General features: G+C 35.5%; 1 protein-coding gene across 4 annotated transcripts; it reads left to right on the top strand.

Moving 5' to 3' along the window:
- Nucleotides 1-241: 241 nt before the first annotated feature.
- Nucleotides 242-23,582, top strand: LOC139963992 (uncharacterized). 4 transcript variants are annotated; one of them, XM_071965276.1, is made up of 16 exons: nt 242-400; nt 947-1,177; nt 4,381-4,490; nt 4,931-5,057; nt 6,330-6,409; nt 7,202-7,293; nt 8,720-8,870; nt 9,686-9,758; nt 10,464-10,484; nt 14,699-14,902; nt 15,181-15,244; nt 16,114-16,306; nt 16,765-16,888; nt 17,609-17,753; nt 18,919-19,002; nt 19,642-23,582. In XM_071965276.1, the coding sequence occupies exons 2-16, from the start codon at nt 1,074-1,076 to the stop codon at nt 20,014-20,016; spliced, it is 1,947 nt and encodes a 648-aa protein (XP_071821377.1). In that variant the 5' UTR covers nt 242-400; nt 947-1,073; the 3' UTR covers nt 20,017-23,582. The 4 variants fall into 4 exon arrangements, with proteins under 4 accessions (XP_071821377.1, XP_071821378.1, XP_071821379.1 ...); XM_071965277.1 differs by having other exon boundaries at nt 8,738-8,870; XM_071965278.1 differs by lacking the exon at nt 10,464-10,484.
- The last annotated feature ends 208 nt before the right edge of the window (nt 23,583-23,790 follow it).

The raw sequence follows: 23,790 nt of genomic DNA on the forward strand, positions 1-23,790 counted from the left end.
GGAAATGTAGAGCTTGTTTTTAACAACTGCTAAAATGGGAGAGCAAACTCCCTGGAATATGTGTTTGAAAGTTACCATACGTAAACATCAAGACAATACATGAATCACACAATCATATCAATTATTTATGAGATTTGACTTTTCGTTATGCCACCTGAAATAAATGACGAATTTTCTTAAAATAGAAAATACGTCATTTGCTTCTTTTTTAGCGGGTACATGTACTAGTAGCGCGAAAATATTTGGTTATGTGTCATATGAAGAGACTTCTCATACTGCACTACAACACTAATCAGTTGTCTCTCATCTCGAAGAAGCGGAAATAATAATTAACCTACATTGTCTAAGTCTAAATACTGAAATCGACAATGTAGTTCATGAAGATTACCGCTTGATTTATGTACGTAAACCTAACTCGGTTGTGCAATGTAATTAGCTCAGCTCAAACATCAGATCCTACACGCAGTTATTGAGTATTAATATTAGGCCTAATTTTATGTTTAGTGTAACTTAGGCCTATGCACATTGCCCTATATTCGGCTGGGTTGTATATATGAATGTACGTCACTGTACTAACTTTAATTGTGTCACAGTTGATATGAGAATCAAATCCTTAGTGCAAGACAAGCATTTCTAGACTAATCCGGCCTAGATTTTGGGCTAGGCTTGACACAATAGTCCTGAATATAGCCTAAGTTGGGGGTTTTACATATTGATTAATATTATTGTAATAAAATAACTATCAATTTTATTGTATTTTTGTTTAACAGGGCTTATATCATGATCTCTGGGAGCGGTTTTGGGGGGGGGGGTTACATTTGAAATATATGCAACCAACATGATTGTCTATCTGTTTGTGCAAATTTTTTCTGATCTTTGAAATCGAGAGAAAGCCCTATGTTTTTATGTTTCCCTATTTCCTCAAGTTCTCCTTTTGCCTCCACAGTGTACTGTTACCTGACCACAACAGTATTTTCCGAGAAAGCACAGTTAAGGATGACTGGATCATGATGGAAAAGAACTCTTGAGGACTTATCCTGATCTTTGCTCGTCGGCAGTATACTGCAAAAAGAATGGCATTTTGGAAGAAGGTGACCGCTTGGCGTCAGAAAGATCAAAGATCCATCATAGATGAATGGGAAAAAGGACAACGATTAGTGTATGGATACACAACAAGGTGTTGTACACAATTCTTTCTTACTAGCTCTCTCAGTATATCCAGAGAATTGTTCACAAACTATGGGAGCACAATTTTGTCCTCCAGTTTGAGGTGTCAAAGATCAAATTTCAGCTCAGGTTATGTTTGGTAAATTTCTGATACTTTTTTTTTGATTGAATGAATCCCTTATGTTCACATCATGTCACATTGCAACAGTACTCTGGATTAGATGCCATTTTGGTGAATGTGACTAGACGTCACATTAACAAGTGTCCCTGAAAATGTCCCAGATTTAACAAGACGTCCTTGAAATATTAAAATACAACACTTTATTGACAATTGATTTAGAAATGTTGCAAAATCTACCTTCCTGTCTGTTATTCTTTAATGGCACGTCATTAAAAACCCATAGATGTACTCAAATACCTCGCACAGACGAACGCAGAGATCGATACAAGAACGACTATAATGTAAGTTAGGCCTATCCTACTATATACGCAGAGTACATGTACAAGCGTGAAAGTGTTTCCCACGATAAAGAAGTCTTGTTACTCCTGTGCTGACCTGTACGCCAGCTCTTGATTATGTCATGTCTGTGCTCTACCAGACTAGCACTGTTTTGCTCAAAAGGGGAGGGGCACACATTCCACCTTCAATATTTTTTACCAGATTCATATTTCAATGATAGGTCATCTTAATTTTGGTGATTGTCAACTGACAAATATGCATACATGTACATTAAATACAGCTTTCACTCAAAATTCTAGTTTGCCCATTTTGTCAAAAAGCGTATCATGACTTGAAAAAGTGTTAAAAAGTTCCCAAAATTACTTTCTAGCCAATAACACTGTTCCCTTGACATTAAAGATGATCAAACTTAGCAGTCAGTGACATGCTTATAGTAAACCAAAGTTGACATTGGACCACACCCAGCAAAAAATGTACCCTAATTTTACCGCGGTAAACTATGGTAAATGTGTGGTAAATAGGGTAAATGTGTGGTAAAATTGTGGTAAAATCAACCGCGGTACATTTACCGCAGTTTTACCATGGTAATACCGCGGTAAAAGTATGGTAAAAGTGCGGTACATTTACTGCGGTAAATTTACCGCAGTTTTACCATGGTTTTACCGCGGTAAAAGTGTGGTACATTTACTACGGTAAATTTACCACAGTTTTACCATGGTATTACCGCGGTAAAAGTAGGGTAAAAGTGGGGTACATTTACCGCGGTAATTTTACCGCAGTTTTACCATGGTTTTACCGCGGTAAAAGTGTGGTACATTTACTACGGTAAATTTACCACAGTTTTACCATGGTATTACCGCGGTAAAAGTAGGGTAAAAGTGTGGTACATTTACCGCGGTAAATTTACCGCAGTTTTACCATGATATTACCACGGTATAAGTAGGGTAAAAGTGCGGTACATTTACTACGGTAAATTAACCACAGTTTTACCATGGTATTACCGCGGTAAAAGTAGGGTAAAAGCGTGGTACATTTACTACGGTAAATTTACCATAGTTTTACCATGATATTACTGTAGTAAAAGTAGGGTAAGTTTATATGGTACATAAACTACATATGTGAAATTCCTACAATTGTGCCATGATTAACCACAGTAAAAATAGGGTAAAACTATATGGTGCAATTATACTATGGTAAATTTACCATATTTGTACCATGATTTTACCACAGTAGAACATATATGGGTCACACTATGAAACATGATGGTACATTTACAGCAATTTTCCATGATTTTGTCCCATATTTTTGCAATACTGATATGACAAACCTTTTGTTCTATTCATATCTTAATGTTGGCAATATTAATTACCTGTGGATATTAGTTGAATAAAGAAGAGAGACAAACTGCTATTCCTATATGTTATAGTATGCATCTCTTTTCCTAAAAAATAACAAGCAGAGGATAGATACATAGAGAATTCCTTCATGGAATCCCTGATATATTTGAGAAGAGACAACAATTAATTCTTTTTTCATTATTAGGGAGAACATAAAAGCCTTTAAAATGAAAAAAGAACTATATAAACTAGCACACATAAGGCATAGCTTCTGTGCCTCAACACTGTGGCACACAAAAATTGACCAATCAGTGTCCTCAGATTTGGGTATTCTCTGTCAGGTCCATTAAATGACTTGACAAGTCTATGTATCTATGAATCTTTCTATTTAAAACAATTCTTTGAGGACAATAAGAGATGAAAAGTCCAATCTGGACTACCAATTAAGTCAAAAGAAGAGAGTCAGGAATCATACCATCTAGGGTAATTGAAATTCAACAAAGCTTTCTCATGTGTGAAACCTCCATGGATTTGATGAATTAAAAACTGTTGCATTCTACAACTGAGGACTTACATGTCAGGCTTACAACCATTACAATAAGGGTAAAGGCATATAGCCAAATTATGATACAGTACACTGATGGGTGAAATTCAAAGAAATATATGGCATACATGCTGATTGAAGTTAGGACAAAATCATGCTCAATGTTAGGTAAAACTGTCCTACAATTAGTGTAAAATCATGGTAAATTGAGGTAAAACTAAGGTAAAAGCGTAGTAAATCTTCGGTAAAATTGGGGTAAAAGTGTGGTAAAAGTATGGTAAAATTAGGTAAAACTAAGGTAAAAGTGTGGTAAATCTACGGTAAAATTGGGGTAAAAGAACGGTAAAACTGTGGTAAATTTAGGGTAAAAGTGTAGTAAATGCATGGTCAATCTAGGGTAAAATTGGGGTAAAAGAACGGTAAACTGTGGTAAAAGCGTGGTAAATATATGGTAAAATTGGGGTAAAAGAACGGTAAAACTGTGGTAAATTTGGGGTAAAAGCGTAGTAAAAGTGTAGTAAAAGCGCGGTAAAAGTATGGTAACACCGTGGTAAATTGCGGTAAAATTGGGGTAAAAGTGAGGTAAAACCATGGTAAATTTGTGGTAATTTACTGCGGTAAACCGCGGTTTACCGCGTCCATAGGGCCAAAACACCGCGGTAATGTACAACAAATTTACCGCGTTTTTACCCCGGTTTTACCGGGGTAAAAGTGTGGTATGTTACCGCGGTAAATTTGAGGTACATTTTTTCCTGGGCAGGTGATTATTTATAATTATTTAAAAGTTTTCTAGCATATTTTGGGGTAGTCAACCCTCATGAATGCATTCAATTCAATATATCTGTTAATACAAATGTGTGATTTCATTTCAGAAATTATCTGACAACGTTTGGAATGTTTGATGGTGGTAGTGGAAGACTTGATAGGAAGCAGTTGCTGAAAGCATTAAGTTCTATTGGGTTATATCCATCAAAGTCACAAAGTAAGTTGTAACTCAGCAAAAAACACTACTGTATTGTACTGAATATGTGTCAGGATCCGATCTGACATGGCTTGTTCTATTACATTCTGTACCAAATGTCATATTTAGGATGCATCTCTCTTTGATATTGTCCCATACAAACAAATTAACGATAGGAATTAGCAACACATTTGACTATCTTGTGTTGCAATTGTAATGTCTACCAGAGGTAGCCTAACACTAAGGCTAACACTAGGTCCTGAGTGTGTAGGCTTTAACAGTTAACTGCCTAACAAGGCTAAAATTGAATTTGCATCCAGAATACCAATCACCACTGGTCATTTACGTTCATTCTGAAAGTTTGACTGACCATTGCAAGAGCAGTAAATTTGAAAATGGTCATTGGCTCAAGCCTAATGTTTGATCATGTTGATAACTTTGTTTCTTGCCTTGTTTCTTAGTTTTTAACATGCTGAAAACATCAGTGGAGTGCCACGATCGACCAGACGAAGATGCCCAGCTGTTTGTAACCTTTGGTGATTTTTGTATCTATGCATCAGATTTAATGGATGGCTACAACAATGATGGGTTTGTTCCTTTTCTCTTTTTAATATACGGCAGTGGTATGTGCAGAAGTGGCCAGGGAGGGGGGAGATGACCCCACCTCTATTATGAGTGGGTTTATGGGTGGGGGAAAGGCTCAGTCATCAATTTTTTTTCTTTCCTTTCAGTAGGGGAAGAATTAGACCACTTCTCCATGCCCAGGATGCCCTTCTGTAAAGGTTCATACACTACCTAAACCAGTACCCCCCCATACTGATGTAATGCATTTCTGTTGTATAGTCGTTAATTCTGAAATCATGATGATCATGAATGTACTATTTCAGAAGTTGTATGTATAGGCTTGTCTTGCCCATGGTGAAGGGTCACATGACTCTCCCTTAGATATTTCAAAGTGTTGTCTGCAAGTTTCTTTCCTTCAATCTGCTTTAAACATGAAGGTAACCAAACAAAGACTAAATTTTTAAATTAAAATCTTGCTGTGTATTCGTGGAATATAAGATATTCTAAATCATTAAATTTACTTAGTTTGCATTCTGCAATATATACCCATTGTAGTATAAATGGGACAGCTTTTCAACAGTGGACGCTGTCATATATCAGTCCTAACGCGCGTGATGAAAGAAAATCAAAGAAACATGATCGTGCGAGAGCGCTCTCAAGCATGTGAACTCGATGGTTGAACTTGCATACAGCTGTGTGATTGGCTTGTTCAAGGTTCCACTCGTCCGGTTTGGCCGAATGAAGAGAGTGCTTCAGGAAACACAAATCAATTGGGGCGTAAAACAATTAGTTTGACTTGAAACTTCAAAAGCATTTTTCAAAAGGTCCCTTCTTTAATAATTAAGAACGATTATGCTACTCACGGTACCGTTATGATCTGCAGTCAGAAACTGAAACTTGTCAAGTTTTACCAAACTAGATTGGACCCATACGACAGCGCCCATTGTTAACTTTGGGTGTGGTTTTGCTGATTTCCAATCCCAACCCCCTCCACCATAAGCATCTTCTATCTCAATTTTGCAAATGCCAAACATGTTTTCTTGTTACTGTTAAAGAATGTCTCATGTGGTGTTGAGGCTAGGATTTTTTTTCCAATAAAATCCTTATGTGTTGGTCTCATTTTTTGTCCAACCGCATCACAATGTGTGTATATTTTTTCACTTGCTCTTTTGTAAACTAATTTGCTTTCTTTGTAAAGTGCCTTGAGCAGTGACTTTTGTCTACTGATTTGGCACTATATAAGTCTCATTTATGATGATTATTATTATTATTATTAATATTTTGAACTCTCCTCAGATATGGTCAGACATGTACAACTTCCAGCACTGCCCATCGTCCTGCTCAGCAAAGGCCTTCCATAACATCTCGTTATGATGGTAAGTCCTAAGTTTGTTTTAAACAATCTCCACTTTGTTCTCTGATGTTAAAGGAATAACGAAGGCAGGGACCAAAGATAATTGATATTATTCAGTAACATCAAAACTCTCTAATATTCAAGTTTTAAGTTAACCGCTTTCTGTTTGACTGCATACGCTCGCTTTGAAAATTGGCTCCTAAGGCCTCACCACAATACACGGTAAGCTGCCATTGATTACGTAATACATTTAACATTCCATATTGATGAGTGACATATCATATAATAAGTGACATAACAGTCTGTATCGTCAGTTAGTAAGAATAATACTCAACACCTTGTAAGTTTAATGACATGAAACGTAACGTTACATAGTAGCAGCTTGGACAGATCACATATTTGGTATGTAATTGTACCACGTTGAGTATAACAAGTCTAATGTGGGCAAAGGTCAATGGTCGTTTGAGTTAACAAGGGGTCAAATTATGAAAATCATGTTTCACACAATATTTCAACAAGGACAGATGTCATATTTGGTATGTTGATGTATCACATTTAGTACAAGAAGCCTATTGTTGAGGTCAGAGTCATTTCAAGACAGCCTGTGTGAATTTATTGCCTGTCACATCACACTGCTTTTCACTGTATAACTAAGATCAAGTATGTTGTACACCCTCACTATACGTTATGTCAGATTCATGAAGAAAACTGCTAATGTTACAACATCAAAACTACAATGCATTTTTACATTCTGGTTTTAAAATCTTGTCTGCAAGTATTTTTGGATTTTTTGTGCTTCTTTTAATTTTTCTAGTTTTTCTGGGAGGATCTTGTAACCCTACAACGTGGAGAAAGGATACTGCCATACCGATGCTCAAGCGATACAATTTATCTTTTTATAACCCCGTAAGAGAAGTCTAAACATTCACAACTTCATATAAAAGTTGTTAACAAATTAATTATAGCACATAAAAGTATCAAGGGTTTCTCTTTTCTTCTGGAGATGTATTCAGAATTCATCCAAGGGATTGAAAAGACGGTTCTGGTGGAAAACTAGCGGCATTTGCTTTCAAAACGTACATAGCCTCACTCCAGTTCCAATTCTTAGGCAATTAAACTATTGTGTTTGTTTTTTTTTTCTACTGGTGAACATTACTTAGTTCCTGTGCTATTTTTACCTATTGTCTTTTCTTTTTTCCATCTACTATACTCTTCTGATGGTTGGCACAAAGAATGGTTGTCAGTCACCAAATTTCTTAACTTTATGGAACGATATGTCAGTTGTTTGTTCGTAAGTTCGGATGATGCATTGCAACTCCTGTGCAGCGACATGTTAAAGAAATACCTTCCAGCTTTATATCGCTGTGTTTCCAAGTCAAACTGTGCAAACTCATGGATATTCATACTTTACAAATATTTGCAAATTATCTAAACATATGTGGCCATTGCATGACTTTTAGACTATTGCCTTTTAACCCCATGTCACCTTCCTTTGAGTAAACTTATTTTCATATTGCCAATAGGGAAACTACCCGGTGTGCATTTGTCAATGTATCTGGTGGTGGCCTAGTGTTATTTGTCTTTCTAGTTTGGTTATCTGGTTCCATTAACATTGCAACCATCTGTAACTTTCTTGTTTCCTAATAAAGTCAGTGCATAATTTTCATTCCAAAGTTAGTAAGAACTATGATGGGTATAATATAACGCTAGGAATGTCCAAGAAATGATAAACAGAATGTTTGAGAAATACTCAATGTCCTCCATCTGTACATTATTACGCAAAGGCAATGTGTCAGTTTTGTTGAAAACACAACATGCTTATTTTTTGGGCAATGTGGTTTATTACCAAGGAATATTATAATTGTTTGTTAACCTCTGAGGTACTTATCATAATGTCTCCAAATGGTGAATTTTTTATAATTTAGACAGATTGAAGCTGGTACTCAAACTGTTTCATGTTGTGAAGTGAAGTGGAACAGAGCAAAATCTACACAGAAGTTCTATCATTGTTCCAGCACATTCTGTTTGCTTTTTTTTCTCCTCTCATCATAAAAATGTTCAAACCTGCTGCTGGCCTTTCATTAATTTTTGCATTTTTCATGAACAAAAAGTCTGCATTCCATGCCATCCACTTTTGATCAGTTTTAAAACCAAATTAAAAAAAAAAAAAATTTGCATCACTTCTGGTATTTATTTTCATCCCATGCCCATTTCATGGTTTGGTTTTACGGCCATCTTACTCCACCTCGCCTTAAACCTTCACGTTTCGCTTTCTTTCCGCTTTCATGCCACCCGTTCTACCTTCTTTTCTTCCCGTTTTTTCAAAACTTAGCATCATTTCTCCTCACAGCAAGTGGAAGACTGGGGACCCGAGTTGATCGAGATCGAAGACCAAGCTAAGAATAATGCCCGTTTGCTACTCTTTGTCCTCGAGAATTCAACACGCAGTATCGCCTCTATGGTGGAAGCTGCATTTCACTCAGGCAAGTCCCGGCCCTTTTATATATCGACACACCTTAGAGGATGACTCTAGCTAGAATTTTAATCTTGAAATATTATAGTCCAAGCCTTTTGTGGTTTTTATGATATCCAACCATCAAAATATGCTAAAATTCAGGGAATTTCCTTTTTGGTTAAAATTGATGATTTCAGCTCCTCGGTGTAGGCCGAAATTTTGATATGAGAAAATGTGTGAGAGGATAGAACAAACGTCTGTTTGCTCTTTTCCATTTTTCGATGGTTCAATCTAGCTGTATGTCTGTCTGTCTGGCTATTCAAATGTGTCTTCACAGTTGTTTCGTTTCAGTTCAGCAAGCTGAAGAAGATCCTGATAGGATCCAAACTTCATGCTCTCTAACTTTTATGATATTTACCCACACTTGCCTGCACAGGCTTTCTGCAGGAGATCAACAGTTTCTTAACAACTTTTTCTCTCTATGCCTTTAAGAGGTCAAACATTTGTCAGGTTGCTTGCTAAGTTTGTTGGAAGGACCACTTATCTTCGGCAGTTTAGTCTGACAGTGCAATTGAAGATGTCAACTTTATCCAACTCTCTGTTATGATAAACATCACTTATTGCAATGCTTAATAACAACTGTGTGTCTATACAACCGGATACAAGGGTACTATTTGTACACATTGCTCTTAATGACTTTGTCTCTTAGTCCATCACCAACTTGAGAGGTGCCAAAGGATCACAGGAATGTGAGGCATCCTTATATTAATGCAGTATGTTTTGTGTGAAATTTATTTCATGTCTTCTGGGGCGTTTTTCTCTTCCATTTTGCGACTTTCTCAGGAGATCAACGTTTGCTTATGTTGGTGATTAAAGGTATTCCTGACGAAGTAGAAGGGGAAAAGCTTGAAGCTTCGTAAGTATAGAAAAATACCATGGAAAGAATATTCCAGAATCTTGTCTAACATTGCATCGCTTGAAGTGATAAATAGGTGATTGAGTATGATTATAAAATTATTAAATGATGCATTGTACTTTGATGACCTAAGAAAGAAAAAAATCAGATTGTAAATTTGAGGGATATTTTCTTTTTTTATGGAGGTAAATATTAAATGTTTGGAATAAATTTATCACATCATGATATATCTTTTCTTGAAAATTAGGTAGGTTATGTTAGGTTAGTTTTGGGATGGGATGTCACTGAAGCCAAGTCACACACTGAAGATTTAAAAGTAGATCGTTACACAGCACATAACTCAGAAGTACATCCTCATGCATATGCATAAGTGTGTTACAGTTAATTTGATCATAGATTATTCATTGAGTCGGAAAGTTAGAGTGTACATACCTCAGAAGTACATTCTTATACATATGCATGAGTCTGTGAAAGTTCTCCAATACTATAACATAACTAGGGTACATCATTTGCCTGTTAAATGATGTAGACATAAATTGTATCTTTTCTACCAAAATGAACAAATCATGGCAAAAATCTAGGTAGATATTTGACTTTGCCATATACATATATTCTATTCTTTAGTATGAAGTGATTCACTATTGTGGCCAATCACATCTTTTTCTTCTCAATCTTACGACTTTCATTATTTCTCATTGGTTCCAGAAATTGCTCCTATCAAAATATGTAAGATTCCTTTACTTTAACCCAAACATTAACATGGCTTTCTCAACATCTTCATTCAGTCCCACACATGGGTTTTTTTCTCATTCGCTAACTCTATGAATATTCATGATTTCATTCCACAAACTTTTTTGCATATGCATTATTGCATTTTCAATGTTGTCAACTTTTTCTATATTCAAAGTAACCGAAGGAGTTTTGAAACCCCTGCCCCCCCTCCCCCTCAAGAAAAGAAGAAGAAGTTAAACAAAAACAAATATATTTAACATCTAGCCTCACTTTAAAGTTAAGAAAAGAGAAAAGTTTGTAATACAAGGACGATATCAATCAATTAATATTTATTTTTACCCAGTCCAATCTTGATTTTGACTTTTCAAGTGGCATAGTTATGAGCGAGGTCAACTGATATGATACTAGTAGGTATCACATTTTGTGTTATGTAGTGTCCCAAGCTCAGTAGAGTATTTGCTCTGTAATTTTCTCACATTCTGGGAGAGATATTCTTATTCTTAACTGTATCTTTGAATTGATCTCTGCACTTTGTTCACTTTGTTTTATAGACAAACCTCACAACACCAAAGGAAAGTTTTCCTATGAGTCATAATGTTAATTAAGCATTTATTTTTACGATGCTTAAGCGACCACGAATGTGGGAGAGACTCGCAAGGGCTTATGGATTACAACTTCACATCGGGTGGGTTCAAATTCAACTGACAATTTAACTCAAATTTGGAATCTTTTAAATTCAGAAAGTCATTTCAGATGGGAAAACCGTAGATTGTTCTTGGATGAAAAAACCCATCTTACTATATGACCCGGCCGGGGATCGAACCCGGAACCTCCCAATTGCTAGGCCTCATTGCTTGAAATGCCACCGCCTTTATCCACTCAGCCACAGCACCATTTGGGTTTAAGACCTGGTGGTTGTCCCATTAGAAACACAAAAAAGGGCTAACTCATGCCATAAAATTGAAGATATTTAACAGATTAAAACATCTCACCAGTCTTTACTCTTCAATAAATACACAAGATGTTACTATTGCATTATAATAATAAAATAATCCCCTGCAAAATACTAAGCATATCACATATTTACCTTCATTATGCTATGGAACCATATGCATCCCCTCTCACCCCCTCCCCTCCCCTCTCTCCACCATCTCTCCCCTTTCCCACTATACAAGTTCCTCTGTTAACACTTTCTCTCAGATTCTTTTAAGATTCTAGCCGTCTATCAAGTGCAGATTAAAATTTTGAATGGTGTTTTCTTTTCTTTTCATCTGTTAATGCATGAGCATAGAGTTTAATGGTAGGAGGTATAAGTTTAGGATGTCAGTCAAAATGTCATTCTGTTCATTTACATGTTAAAATGCATTGTCAGTTATTTCCCTCATTTATTGTTTATTATAAACATTTTGGAACTTCAAAATTATGGAAATTTTTCTGTGTTGGCAAAGTCTCAGGAATAAACAAACAAGCAAGTAAAAATAAAACTGCACAGCAGATTTTACGATTCCTTTACCCACAAGTTATTCCTATCATCAAGCATCAAGGTATTGCTCTGGTGAATCGGACTGCCTTTTTCGTTTACTTCCTTCCTTACTTCCTTCCTCTAAAGCTCACAGACAGGTAGGGTAAATTTCTATGGGCCAATAGGGTTTCTTTGCATTTCTCCTTACTTACTGAAGTTATACATTTTTGGTATTTACTCTTGTCCTTTTGTTCACTACTTTTAAGTGTAATAAATAAATCAATGAAACATCAACAGTGTTGACACCGTAACCACCGGCAACATTACAATAGATCATGAGCTCCCAATAGTATAGATACAGCATATCTCTATTACAGAAAATGAATAAATTATCATACGTAAATACAAAAGAAAAATGAAGTGATGTAGTAAAAACTGAAGTACATGTGGCTCGTCGATGATGTCATATTTAGACTTGATCAAGTCTCCAGCTTTGTATGTGAAAAAACACTAAATCTGTGATATCTCCTTACATGGAATATCATTTTTATTTAGTTGTTCATGGAAGTTGTTCATGACAATTACCTCAACAATTCTGAGAAATAATGTTGGTATGGTTTATGCCTCCTCAAACGTGCGTTAATAATATTCTTGGTAATAATATTATATTCTTGCAAGAATTGCCTTTAATTGGTTATTAAACCGAATCACTCGCTGACATTACATAACAACCGCTCTTACAAATCCTCTATATAAGCAAACTATGCTAACTATTGCAAAAGCAGGTATATAAGGGTTTGTGGACTGACCAAAAAAAGAAAGAAAATATGCCATTAGTGCAGTGGTGTAATCTCATTGGTTCAGTAGTAATGAAATGCCTCTGATGATTCATGTGGTATCGAATAAAACTTTTGCTGGGAGGTCATGAATAAAACCCAAAATGTGGATTATGGAATTCCTCATATATGTTATATTGAGTTTCTCGATGGCACAATGACTTCACAGATTGGTACCCGTAGAATGTTTTTAGTTTGATTAATTCGAGCATGACATTGCGTCATCTTCCTGCTGTTTGACAGGGTTTTGAGGATTTCAGTCCTGTTATTAACAACTGCCTTTAACTAATTTCAAAACCTTTTAATTAGAAATTTGTGAAAGTGAGAGCTTCAGAATTTTTTTATAGAGTATACATAACTGTAATATTAACTTTATCAAACTAGGTTTTTTTTTAAAGTCTAGCTATTAATCACCAGCAGGTAAGGAAAAGGGCTATGATAAAGAGTTATGTTAAAGCATGATCAGGAAATTTTAGGGGGTGGGGAAGGAAGGGGGGTGTAAGGAAAACATTGTTATTTGTAACATTGTGTTATGCCAAATAGTGCTAAAATTTGGTAATTACTATTCTGTGTGTAAAAAACAGATTTTTGCTTTATTTTTGACACTATGTGACACCAAATTCTTATTTAAAAAAAAATGCAGCTCAATTATTCAAGTCTTCGTTCAACTAATAATTTAACTGCTAAAAGAAAATGAAAATTTGCAGATGCCTATTTGTATTTAATTAATATTAATATGGACAATTGTCTCGGGAGATGATTCTTTAAATATTTAAAAGAGCATCGTTAGAACCTTACTCGTTAAATTTATATTTGGTGGTAATGTAAAGTTTCGCCGGGTGTTTTGCTTTGATGATTGGCAATCCAGCGAATAATTTATCCGGTATCGCATCACAAAATGCTATGCAAAATGGGCACACTGCTACACAAGTGCAAAGATGCATAGCAGTGTTTGCACAATCGCACCATAGTATTTTATAAGAGATCAAATTCAGGGCCTTCAAACCTGCCATACAAAGGTTGAACACCAAATTATAGCCTACAATTTTGTGGCCAATACTGATAACCATTAATCTTTCATATATTTTATAGTGCAGTGCAATGCATGTAAACAATCTATTTGCCTATTCAAACCAAAAAAAAAAAAACAGAAAAAATGCTTAACATTTTGTCCCTTCTTTTCCTCTCCATGTATTGTTTTTGTCAAATGTCTGCAAAAGTCTTCATGAGTGAATCGGAATCAGAGTTATAAAACATGGGTTTATATGTAAATGAAACATTTTGATTAAGAAGGGGCTAACGGGGGGTGGCAACTGTGTTAAAGCAATTTTATGGCATTTCAGATATAGATATTGCTATTTATCATAAAAAATATCAGGACTGGTTTTGAAAATAGATACAGATTATGGATTATAGTGTCAAGGATTTATGGAGGGACTTTAGTGAATGGTACATCATTTTATGCATCCTTGCGTTGTTTGGATCAGAATGGGACCAAAGAGTACAAAACTCTTCTTTAATTCATTTCTAGGCTGATAGAGCTTTAAAGTGGTACCCTTTTGTTATAAAAAGCAGTATTTACTTTCAGAGCATATCATATACACTTCCATATACACTAAAACAGAAGTAATCTGGGTAAAATGTGTCTTGGAAACATTTGAAATGATCCACCTCGCCTAAGTACTAATGGGGTGAAATTGCACAGGTGGATTTTTTGTAGGAGCTTATGTTTCATGCATGAAACTTTGTGTTAGCAATACTAAAAGTCAGTGTGTGTGTTTGTGGGTATATGAGGGGGGGGGGTGAGGTGGAGGTGGGAGTGGGAGTGGTATAGGAGTAGGTTCGAGACTTGTGTGGTTGCCTCTATAAAGCATTAACAAACTAGCAGTTGTATATCTTCCTCTTTACAGTGAGTTACAGGATCTTAAGAGAGGCCATGCATTTCTCTGCGACTTGGTCGAACGTCAGTGCCTTCCAATTTTTGAAGATTTAGAAACAGCAATACATTGTTCTGCCAAAGTCCTTCAGCAAGGCGTGTCCATCCGTCAGTTAACACCAGAAGATGGTGCCCAACCTGTACGCAATCCTCATATACGTGTAGCGGATAGACTAATGTAAGTTTTACCCGTCATATGGGTACTCATCCATATCATTGACCCAGGAATGGTTGCATATTCATGAGGGGTAGGTGGAGAAGGTGGAAGAAAAAACATGTACTTGCAGTATGTAGTAGTTTGAGAAGATTTTATAAAACTAATTTGCATACTAGTTGAAACATTGGCAATCAGTTGTTTCCTCCTCCTGGTAGTAGTCCTATTCATAGTTTTTTTTAAATATTTTTATTTTTATTTGTCTTTGTTCCTTTATTTATTTATTTCTTTTATTCTTTCAGTAATATCAAGGAAACATTTAGGTCTTACCAGTCTCTGGAGACCGGAAAATTACCTCTATCAGATGTGAGTATTAACTGACTTAAAAGGAAGCATGAACGTGCGAAACTGTTGGAATGTGATAGTCCAGCAAAAAATAGATGCACTCTGGTTTAATTATTCAGATTGTAGTGCAAGGCTCTGAGTGCTAGTGCAGGTACTTGAAAACTTGTATTAGTACCTATACTAGACTTCATGAGTACCTAATGAGTACAAAGTCATGAGAGTGACTACCACTGACTATGCTAGAATACAATTAACAACTCACTTCAAGTCTGGAGTTTTCTTCAACTAACTCATTTTTCAAAGTTTCAATGTATTATAAATGTCAGAAATTATTGATAATAACAATAATAATTTTTTTTTAATTAGTTATACCGACCGGTCTCTATGGACTTGACAAGAAACAAAAATGAGTACAAAAATACAGCATAGTAGAACAAAAACTGAGAGAGACACAAAATGATTGAAAAAATTACAAGGTCCAATGAAGGTAGCTTGTGAAAAAGTGAGTTTTTAAGACCCTTTTAAAATTGTCTATGATAGGGGCATTCCTAATGTGTGTGGGGGGGGGGGGGAGAGTGTTCCAGAGTTTGGGGGCCGCAAATCGAAAAATGATAATGCCCTCTCCTCCATTCACACGTAATTATTAACGTCTATCAACTCTGAATGATTCAACTTTATCGATAAAAATCAGCTTAGCTCAATTCATAATCAACAAAATGGCACAATTATTCGAAATCCAAAAAGGACTTCATATACTTGTTAATACATTGAAAGCATTTACAATTGCTAAAGGCTTTACAAATTTAGTTTTTATTCCAACATTATTTTGTTGACGTAGAATTCTAATAATTCTTTTGCACCTTTCCAATGCTCCCCTTCCTCCCCTCCAGACAAAATTAGCCCTTAAAGTCCTCAGCGGGAAGGAAGCGTCATTCCCTGCTCTACAACAGATCATCTCCAGGTGTTCTTCTCAGGAAAAAGACTTTGAGTTTGATTTCGATCAGTTTTGCTGTCTGTTGACAGAGTTTGAACAATTGCAGCCTTATAGGAGAGCAGCGACCAGATGGTATTATTCAGCAAAAAGTAAGTATTATCTCAGAAAAATTGTTTTTCTGCGTAAATTTAGAACAAAGGAAGAGCATTGAAACAAATGTCTATCCTGCATAAATAATTGGTGTCAATCACTGAACAACTTTAAGCATTCATGACACCTTTTTGTTGCATAGTTTGTGTGCAATGAAGTAGTAGTAATGGTAAGGCCATTGTTGCAACTAGAATTGATGATAGGGGTTTATTTCTCTGGAGGAGGGAGAGGATGGTAAGGAGAGGTGAAGAGGTGTGAGTTTTGGAAGTACTTCATATGACATGGGTCACATATTCTAGTGTTATTTAATGATATTTTCTTGTGAGTACCTGACCAGAATCAGTCTTGGAGCCTCGTCAATCCTCTGTGGCTTAAAATAAAATACTTATTTACTGACTTTTTAAACTCAGTGATGTTGTTTGAATGAATTTACTGTTCCTATTTCTTGTATCCTCAGGATACCTGTATGGAGGGATGAGTACTCCAGCTCCTCCCGTAGAACAGAACATGCGGAGGGACATATTCCTTGGAGGTTCTTGTCGGGATACAGAATGGAGAAAAGAAGTCATTCCACTTTTCAGGTAATAAATAAAGACAAAAGTATGTTGTTATACTTTGTACAAAGGAAAGCAGATTGGGAACTTTGTTACTATAATATGATTAAACCAGTGCTGTGGCGGAGTGGATAAAAGCAGTGGCATTTGAAGCAATGAGGCTTAGCAATCGGGAGGTTCCGGGTCCAGGCCGGGTCATACCAAGGTGGGTATTTGATCCAAGAACAATCTACGGTTTTCCCATCTGAAATGACATTCAAAATTGATAAGATTCCAAATTTGAGTTAAAAATGTTGAATTGGAAGCTACCGACGTGTAAGTTGTAATCAATAAGCCCTTGCGAGTTTCTCCCACATTTGTAGTCACTTAAGGGTGGTATTATTTATTATTATTATTATTATTATTACTGTCTTTTGTCAAGATTGAAATTATGCGATCATCCACAAGCAGGAACCAGTGAGCATAACACACTGGCTGTCTCCTGAGAGTTTTGTTTTATTTGTTGCAAGATCTTTCAAACTACACTGTATATAGCAAAATCAGCAAAAGACAGTTGTGTGAGTATATTAGTAGTTAACCAATCAGGGCATTGGAAATTTCATTTTGCTTTAATGATGGGAAGACAAAATCACAGTTTGAGATTTTCAATAACTGTCTTTATACTATTTAGCTCATCTGAATAAAACCACCCTGCCACTTTTGTGTGTTGTAATAATGATTAATTTTACTATTTCACACGACTTGCAGAAAAATGGGTCTGACAATGTACGATCCACAGCGGCCTCACTGGAATTTACGATTCCTTCCGTTAGAGGCTCAAGCCAAGGCTAATTCTGATTACATGCTCTACGTTATTAGTTCTACCTCTAGAGGTATCGCAGCTATGGTGGAGGTAAGCTGACCATTCTTTCTAATACATTATTCTATGTTATTTTATGGGAATCATTTGACACGATAACTGGAAACTTTGAGAAACCGTTTATTAAAGTACGTGTTTCCCATGAATCGTTCATGTTAAAAGCAGAACAGTCTGTGTCCACTAGGAACAACGACAATGATAGGCTGTATGCAGAGGCATCTTGGGCATTGGATACTTTGTTCCTTAAGTATATTATAAGATGCCTTTTTCTTTTGCCCCATATTTCCCTGGACCCCTCCATATATTCACATCCCATCCTACAGCCTTTCCCGTAGGCTCTGGGGCTTCAGTCCGGCCCGTCAGGCTACATGACCCAAAATTAGTGTAATGCAGTACTGTCCATTTAACTAATGAGCATACGTCAATAGCAAGTGTGCTAAAGGAGGAGTTGACAAGGAAATGTTTCTGTTGGGAAGTCAAACAATGTTTTGTATTCAGAATGTTAATTTGCTTGGAATATTCTTTAAATGTTATAGTTATTGCATTTAATGATCACAAATATGTTATTGAATAGAACAATGGTCACCCATGCTCAAAAGACGTTACCTCTCAGTGACATTTTAAAAGAATACATTCACCTCCTCTATGACAAGGAAATATTTAGAGGATTGTTACCTGTGTGGAATTCTTTCAAAATGGTTGAGGAAATTGGAATGTTAGCACAAAATATGGGTAGTCATTGTTAAGAAATGGACACCCATGCTCTAGCTCCCATGGTCATATAGCATGCTAAGACTTCGTCCCTTGTTTCGCGTACTGACAAATATGCATATTATGTTATTTGTTTTACGTAGTGACGAATGGTTTTGAAACATCTATATGCCCTTAAAATTGTTCAATGTCCTTTAAATTTAGAACGGCAATAAAATATAATTTGTTGTCTGTAACTTAAAACTAGGAGATTGCTGCTTAGAGAGATATTATTTCTGATCAAACATTCAGTTGCAAATCAGTGAAATGATTTGGACTGTGATGATTTTTATTGAAACATTCGTCAGTACGCCAAACATTTGTAGCCTGTAAAGATGAATACTATTTTCAATGCATGTAACAGAATGAGAGCAATTGTTAACATTTCTGTATTTGATCGCCTATATTAAATTAATCTAATAATGTCTTTGTCTTACTCGTCCTATAGGTGGCGCACTTCATCGGTCAGAAAAGAAAGGTCGTACTTTGTATACAACATTTACAGGAAGGTTGTACTATTGATGGAGAGGAGGTTAGTAATATTTAGAAGTCCATTATTCTAATGAAGGAATCTTTTCATTAAACCACACATTATCACAACAAATGCCTATCTCTTATTGTACTCGCTGTTTGTGGTTAGTTTCTGCACCGTATTGCTTTCTTGGCTGAATGATGGATAATAATGCTTTGTTTATGTAGATGCCACCTCCATATAGTATAGATCTGATGATTGGTTGCTAAGAGACTGGAATAGGAGCCGATATCTGTCTCCTTTTAAAAGAAACCGGGCAGTTTTGATTGTTGAATCCTCAAAATTAGTGATGAACTCAAGTTGAAGGCAAAAAGTTATTTGAGTCATGATTTGTGGTACAAATGAAAAGGGTTGTGAGAATCTTGTATATCAAATGTACAATAGTTTTCTGTTCCTAACTCATTGATTATATTAATTTTGATGCTATCCTAATTGGATATATATGTTTCATACTGTATGTTTCATAGTGAAGAGCCTACTGTACAGATATCTGTGCTATGCTACAGCACTATTCTTCTTGCTTTCATAGCCTAACACACTGACAATGTACGTGTCAGTCTGATGATATATTTAAACAAAATATGAACCATGCAAATTTTTGAATAAAATATCCCTCAAGCAATTCAATTTTCCTTTCAGCTCTCCTCAAGATCAATTAAGGACTATAATAGAGGGCGTTGTTATCTAGCAGATCTGGCTAGCAGACAGGGTACACCAATATTTGACAACGTCGTGGAGGCCGCTAAGTCACTTATTGCTCGGATTCAAAGGGACAGATCACCTAGTTCAATGTGTAAGCTATCGAAACATGAAACATTTCAGCAGCAATATTCTCATCGACAACATGAAAGGGAGTTAACGCCTCCCACAAGTGGAACCATCTCAGAGGAAACGCGGAGTAAAGTAGACCCATTAACTGAGAGTAAAGTCAGTCTAGGAGATGTTGAAATAACCCAAGAACAAAGTGGTACATCCCAGGTGGCAGGTCATACAATATTATCTGATTCTACCTGATGGCAACATTGATTGGAGTGTTTGATGTCATAAGCAAAGCATTGTGGGTAGGGGCCATTACACCACGTCTCTTATATCTGAGATGTGGCAAGCTTGGGTTTGCCAGTATATTTGAAGATGATGTTGCTCATCTGAGAGGCAAATACCACTGTATTATAATCCGGTTTCATGTGTGGGGTATCCTTTTATCACTAATGATGGATGACTGGATAGGAAAACTGTAAATCTGCTTCATTGAGCAGCTGAGCAGTTTACTTAAATATCATGGATGGTTGCTAAGGAACTGTGCATCTTTCTCAATGAGCTGGAGAGGAGTGTGGTGAGCAGCATGATAATAGTTTAGATACAGATGGCTGCTCACTGAGCAGCTGAGCAGTATGGTGGTATCAGTTTAGACACAGATTGTTGGTAAGAATTGTAAATCTGCCCCATTAAGCTGCTGGGCAATGTGGTTTGCACCATATTTATCGCATAGCATGAGAATCTAATATGTTTCAATAACAGTTACATGGTGTTTGGAGAGTTATTTATCTGTTCCGAGTTCAGTTAAATTAAAGTCATCATAGCCTGTTTTTAGTAGGCAAGGGAAATGTAAATAAAACCAAAAATGCTCTTTGCTGCTGGTTAAAACCAGTTTATAGGAAAATAGAAGATAAACATGTCGGACAAAATATCCTATGCAAGAAGAACAATCCATGCCAATGATAGATTTGTTATGTTTTTTTGTAAAACTTTTTCTCCTTTTTTGGGGGGCTTCATTTTATCATTATAATATCCAAGGAGATCTTTCAGCCTATACCTTTAGTGTTTTCCATTGGACCATTTTATGTTACTTATTGAAGTATGTTTAAATGTGCTGTGCTCTAAGTTTGTACTAGCATTAAAAAGAGCAAAGGAAGAACCTTTATGGACATGTGACATTCCTGTTTGCAATAAATTAGATTACGGGAAGGTGATGACGAAACCATAAAAGCAGATCAAAAACTTGACCGTCCAAACTGTTCAAGCAAACTGGAGTGATAAGCATCATTCAAATTTTGTCCAAGATTGAAATATCTGAACTTTTTATTTTATATTTTATGTTTTCTGTGTGCAAATGCAGTGTTATCCAAAAGTGACTGAATTCACAAGAATGGTAATTTCATAAGAATGCTAGCTAGCTAAAGGTAGATCCAGAATTATCCAATCAAAATGAAGTTTGACCTAGTATGCAGGAATTATTTCATGAAGTGAAGCATGAATTAATCAAGAGTGTACATAGTTAAATTCCAGACCTATTTCAGTTCATGCTTTACATTTAGTTTTGACTTTGTGTAACCCATGAGGAGCTGACTAAATGATTTACTCCCTAAACTTTGATCATCAATTCTCTTTGATGGGAAGAACCTCACTCATGTTGAAAGAAACTGGGGAATTCTCCAAACAGAAAAATTATTTTGAAATGTAATACCCTTTTAGCACGAAGCAGTCGTTTTTCAATGGGCTGTCATATATTTGCACCAAGTCATTTTTGACATTTGCTTCAATGAACTTTTAGTTTTAATATTGTGCTGTTGCTTTTAGTAGGGGAATACCATAGCAACAAAATTTCAGTAGAGGAGTAGACTTGCTACAAGTAAAAAATTAGAAAGAAAACATTTAAGGTTTGTATTGCCTGCATTATAAACATTTCTTCAAATTTGTCAAGAACATACATCATTGTTGGTGTGATGTTGTTTTTGTGAAACTTTAAAAAAGTGTTCTTTGATAGAGTTGTTAATATTTATAAAAACAATAAACTAAGGTAGGCAGAGAGAGGTGTCCTATCTTTGCAGTTTACTCTTTTGTGTGTAAGTAGTTCTATGAAATAACATCTGTACAAGTTTATACCAACAGTTATTCTTTACAAGTTTTCTCTTTGAATTTATATCAAACTTATGAAGGTTCTTCATGTTTCTAACACTTTCCATAATAATGAAATCACAAGTGCAATTCTAAACATTGAATCAAATCAAATGGTGCTCTAATAAAAGAAATGTTTTTTTCCAGACAAATATTTACACTTATCCACTTGAAATAATCCTTGGCTCACAAGAAAGATTTTCCTTAACAACAACCACTGTAGTCTTTTTTGAAATATCTCATTGTAAGTACAAAACAAAACGTTTAAGATTAGATGTTAAAAGTGTCACATAGTTTGAAAATTGCAAGTTTTCAAGTTAAAATTAAAATTTTAAATTTACAGGGTAAAAATAAAAAATGTATAAAAATTTATAGCCATTTTGGGCCACTGAACAAACCACATGTTGTAACTGAAAGTACATTCGTGGAATACTAAAGATTTCTTATTGGGACGATTTTTTTTTATTTGGTACATATGGAGTGTTGGCCAAACTCATCAGCTCTCGTAATAATTGTATTTTCAACTGAATGGCTCATTATACACAAAATATATAGGAATATATATATATATAGGAATATATATATATATAGGAATATATATATATAGGAATATATATATATATAGGAATATATATAGGAGTAACAGAAAAACTGTTAAACATATATATATATATATATATACTGCACTGTTTACTCTGGTTATAACATATGCAGTGGTGTCATAAGATGAGGTAGGAGTGGAGGGAAGGGGTTTTGATTAGTTGATTAGTTGTCTCATATTTGGTCACATGTATAATTTTGATTGGGAAAGTAGTGTAGTTTTAAGTGACATATTTCATAGTACATACAACAGTGTGTAGGGGTGTAGGGGTTGGGAGTAGGCCATTACTGTTTGTGTTAATCGCTTCGAATAATTTTCTCGGAAGGGCTTCATCCATTTGGGTTAGTTTACCCGTAACATTGAGGATTACTTTCTGTACCTCAGTGGCTTTTACTTTTATTTCAACCCTCACTTTTTGTTATCAAATAAAGGAACAAGTATTCCTCCAAAAAAAATACATAGGGGCTGCCAATTTTGAGACAATACTTTACAATTTTAATTTCCAAACAAGAATTAATTCTTGTGCCCCTAGATTTGGGAGGTAATTAAGGTTTTAGTTTTCTCTTTAGCTTTTTTCCAAAGACCATTTTACTGTAAAAACTATATATAACACTCTTATGTAAAATTGTATGATATATATATTTTGATCCTCTGTTTATAATTTATTCACCCATAGTTTCATCATAATTTTCTTTGCTTTTTCTTTAACTCTTAAATACTTGCTAAAGAAAAGGATGGGTTTAAAAAAGTGATAAAGGAGGGGAAGGTGCTTCCTAAGCCAGGGTCAACAAGCTTGAAATACCTTGACATTTGTAGAGGTAGTCCTAGAGCCTTTGTGCATGGATATTACCAAGTCTCAACATTCTACAGAAGGGGGGGGGGGGATGAGTGGGTGCTCATTCTTTCCATTGATGAATTAGTTCCTTGCAGTGAAATGTATTGTGTGAAATTTGTAATGTTTGATATATTTCATGGAAATACTTTCACTTTTCTTAATGTTGTCAATTGTTTATATCTAAACCATCATTTTCATACTGGTATATTCTTCATGAACTTTACTAAATACATTTCTACCATTCCAGAACTTGACATGTCTTCTTTTATTTCATGTTTTGTTTGATTTTGTAAGCTAATATCACATGTGTGCTGAGATCAGTCATAGGACTTTAAGTCAGGATCAGTAGTGCAGTGTGGGGCTGGCTTAATGCTCCTAGAATTTAACAGTGTGTGTAATCTTACAGTGTATTCTCTACAATCACAATTGACCAAACCACAAGCGAAACTGTCCCTTT

Source organism: Apostichopus japonicus, chromosome 22 (assembly GCF_037975245.1).
Source record: "Apostichopus japonicus isolate 1M-3 chromosome 22, ASM3797524v1, whole genome shotgun sequence".
Lineage (NCBI taxonomy): Eukaryota > Metazoa > Echinodermata > Holothuroidea > Aspidochirotida > Stichopodidae > Apostichopus > Apostichopus japonicus.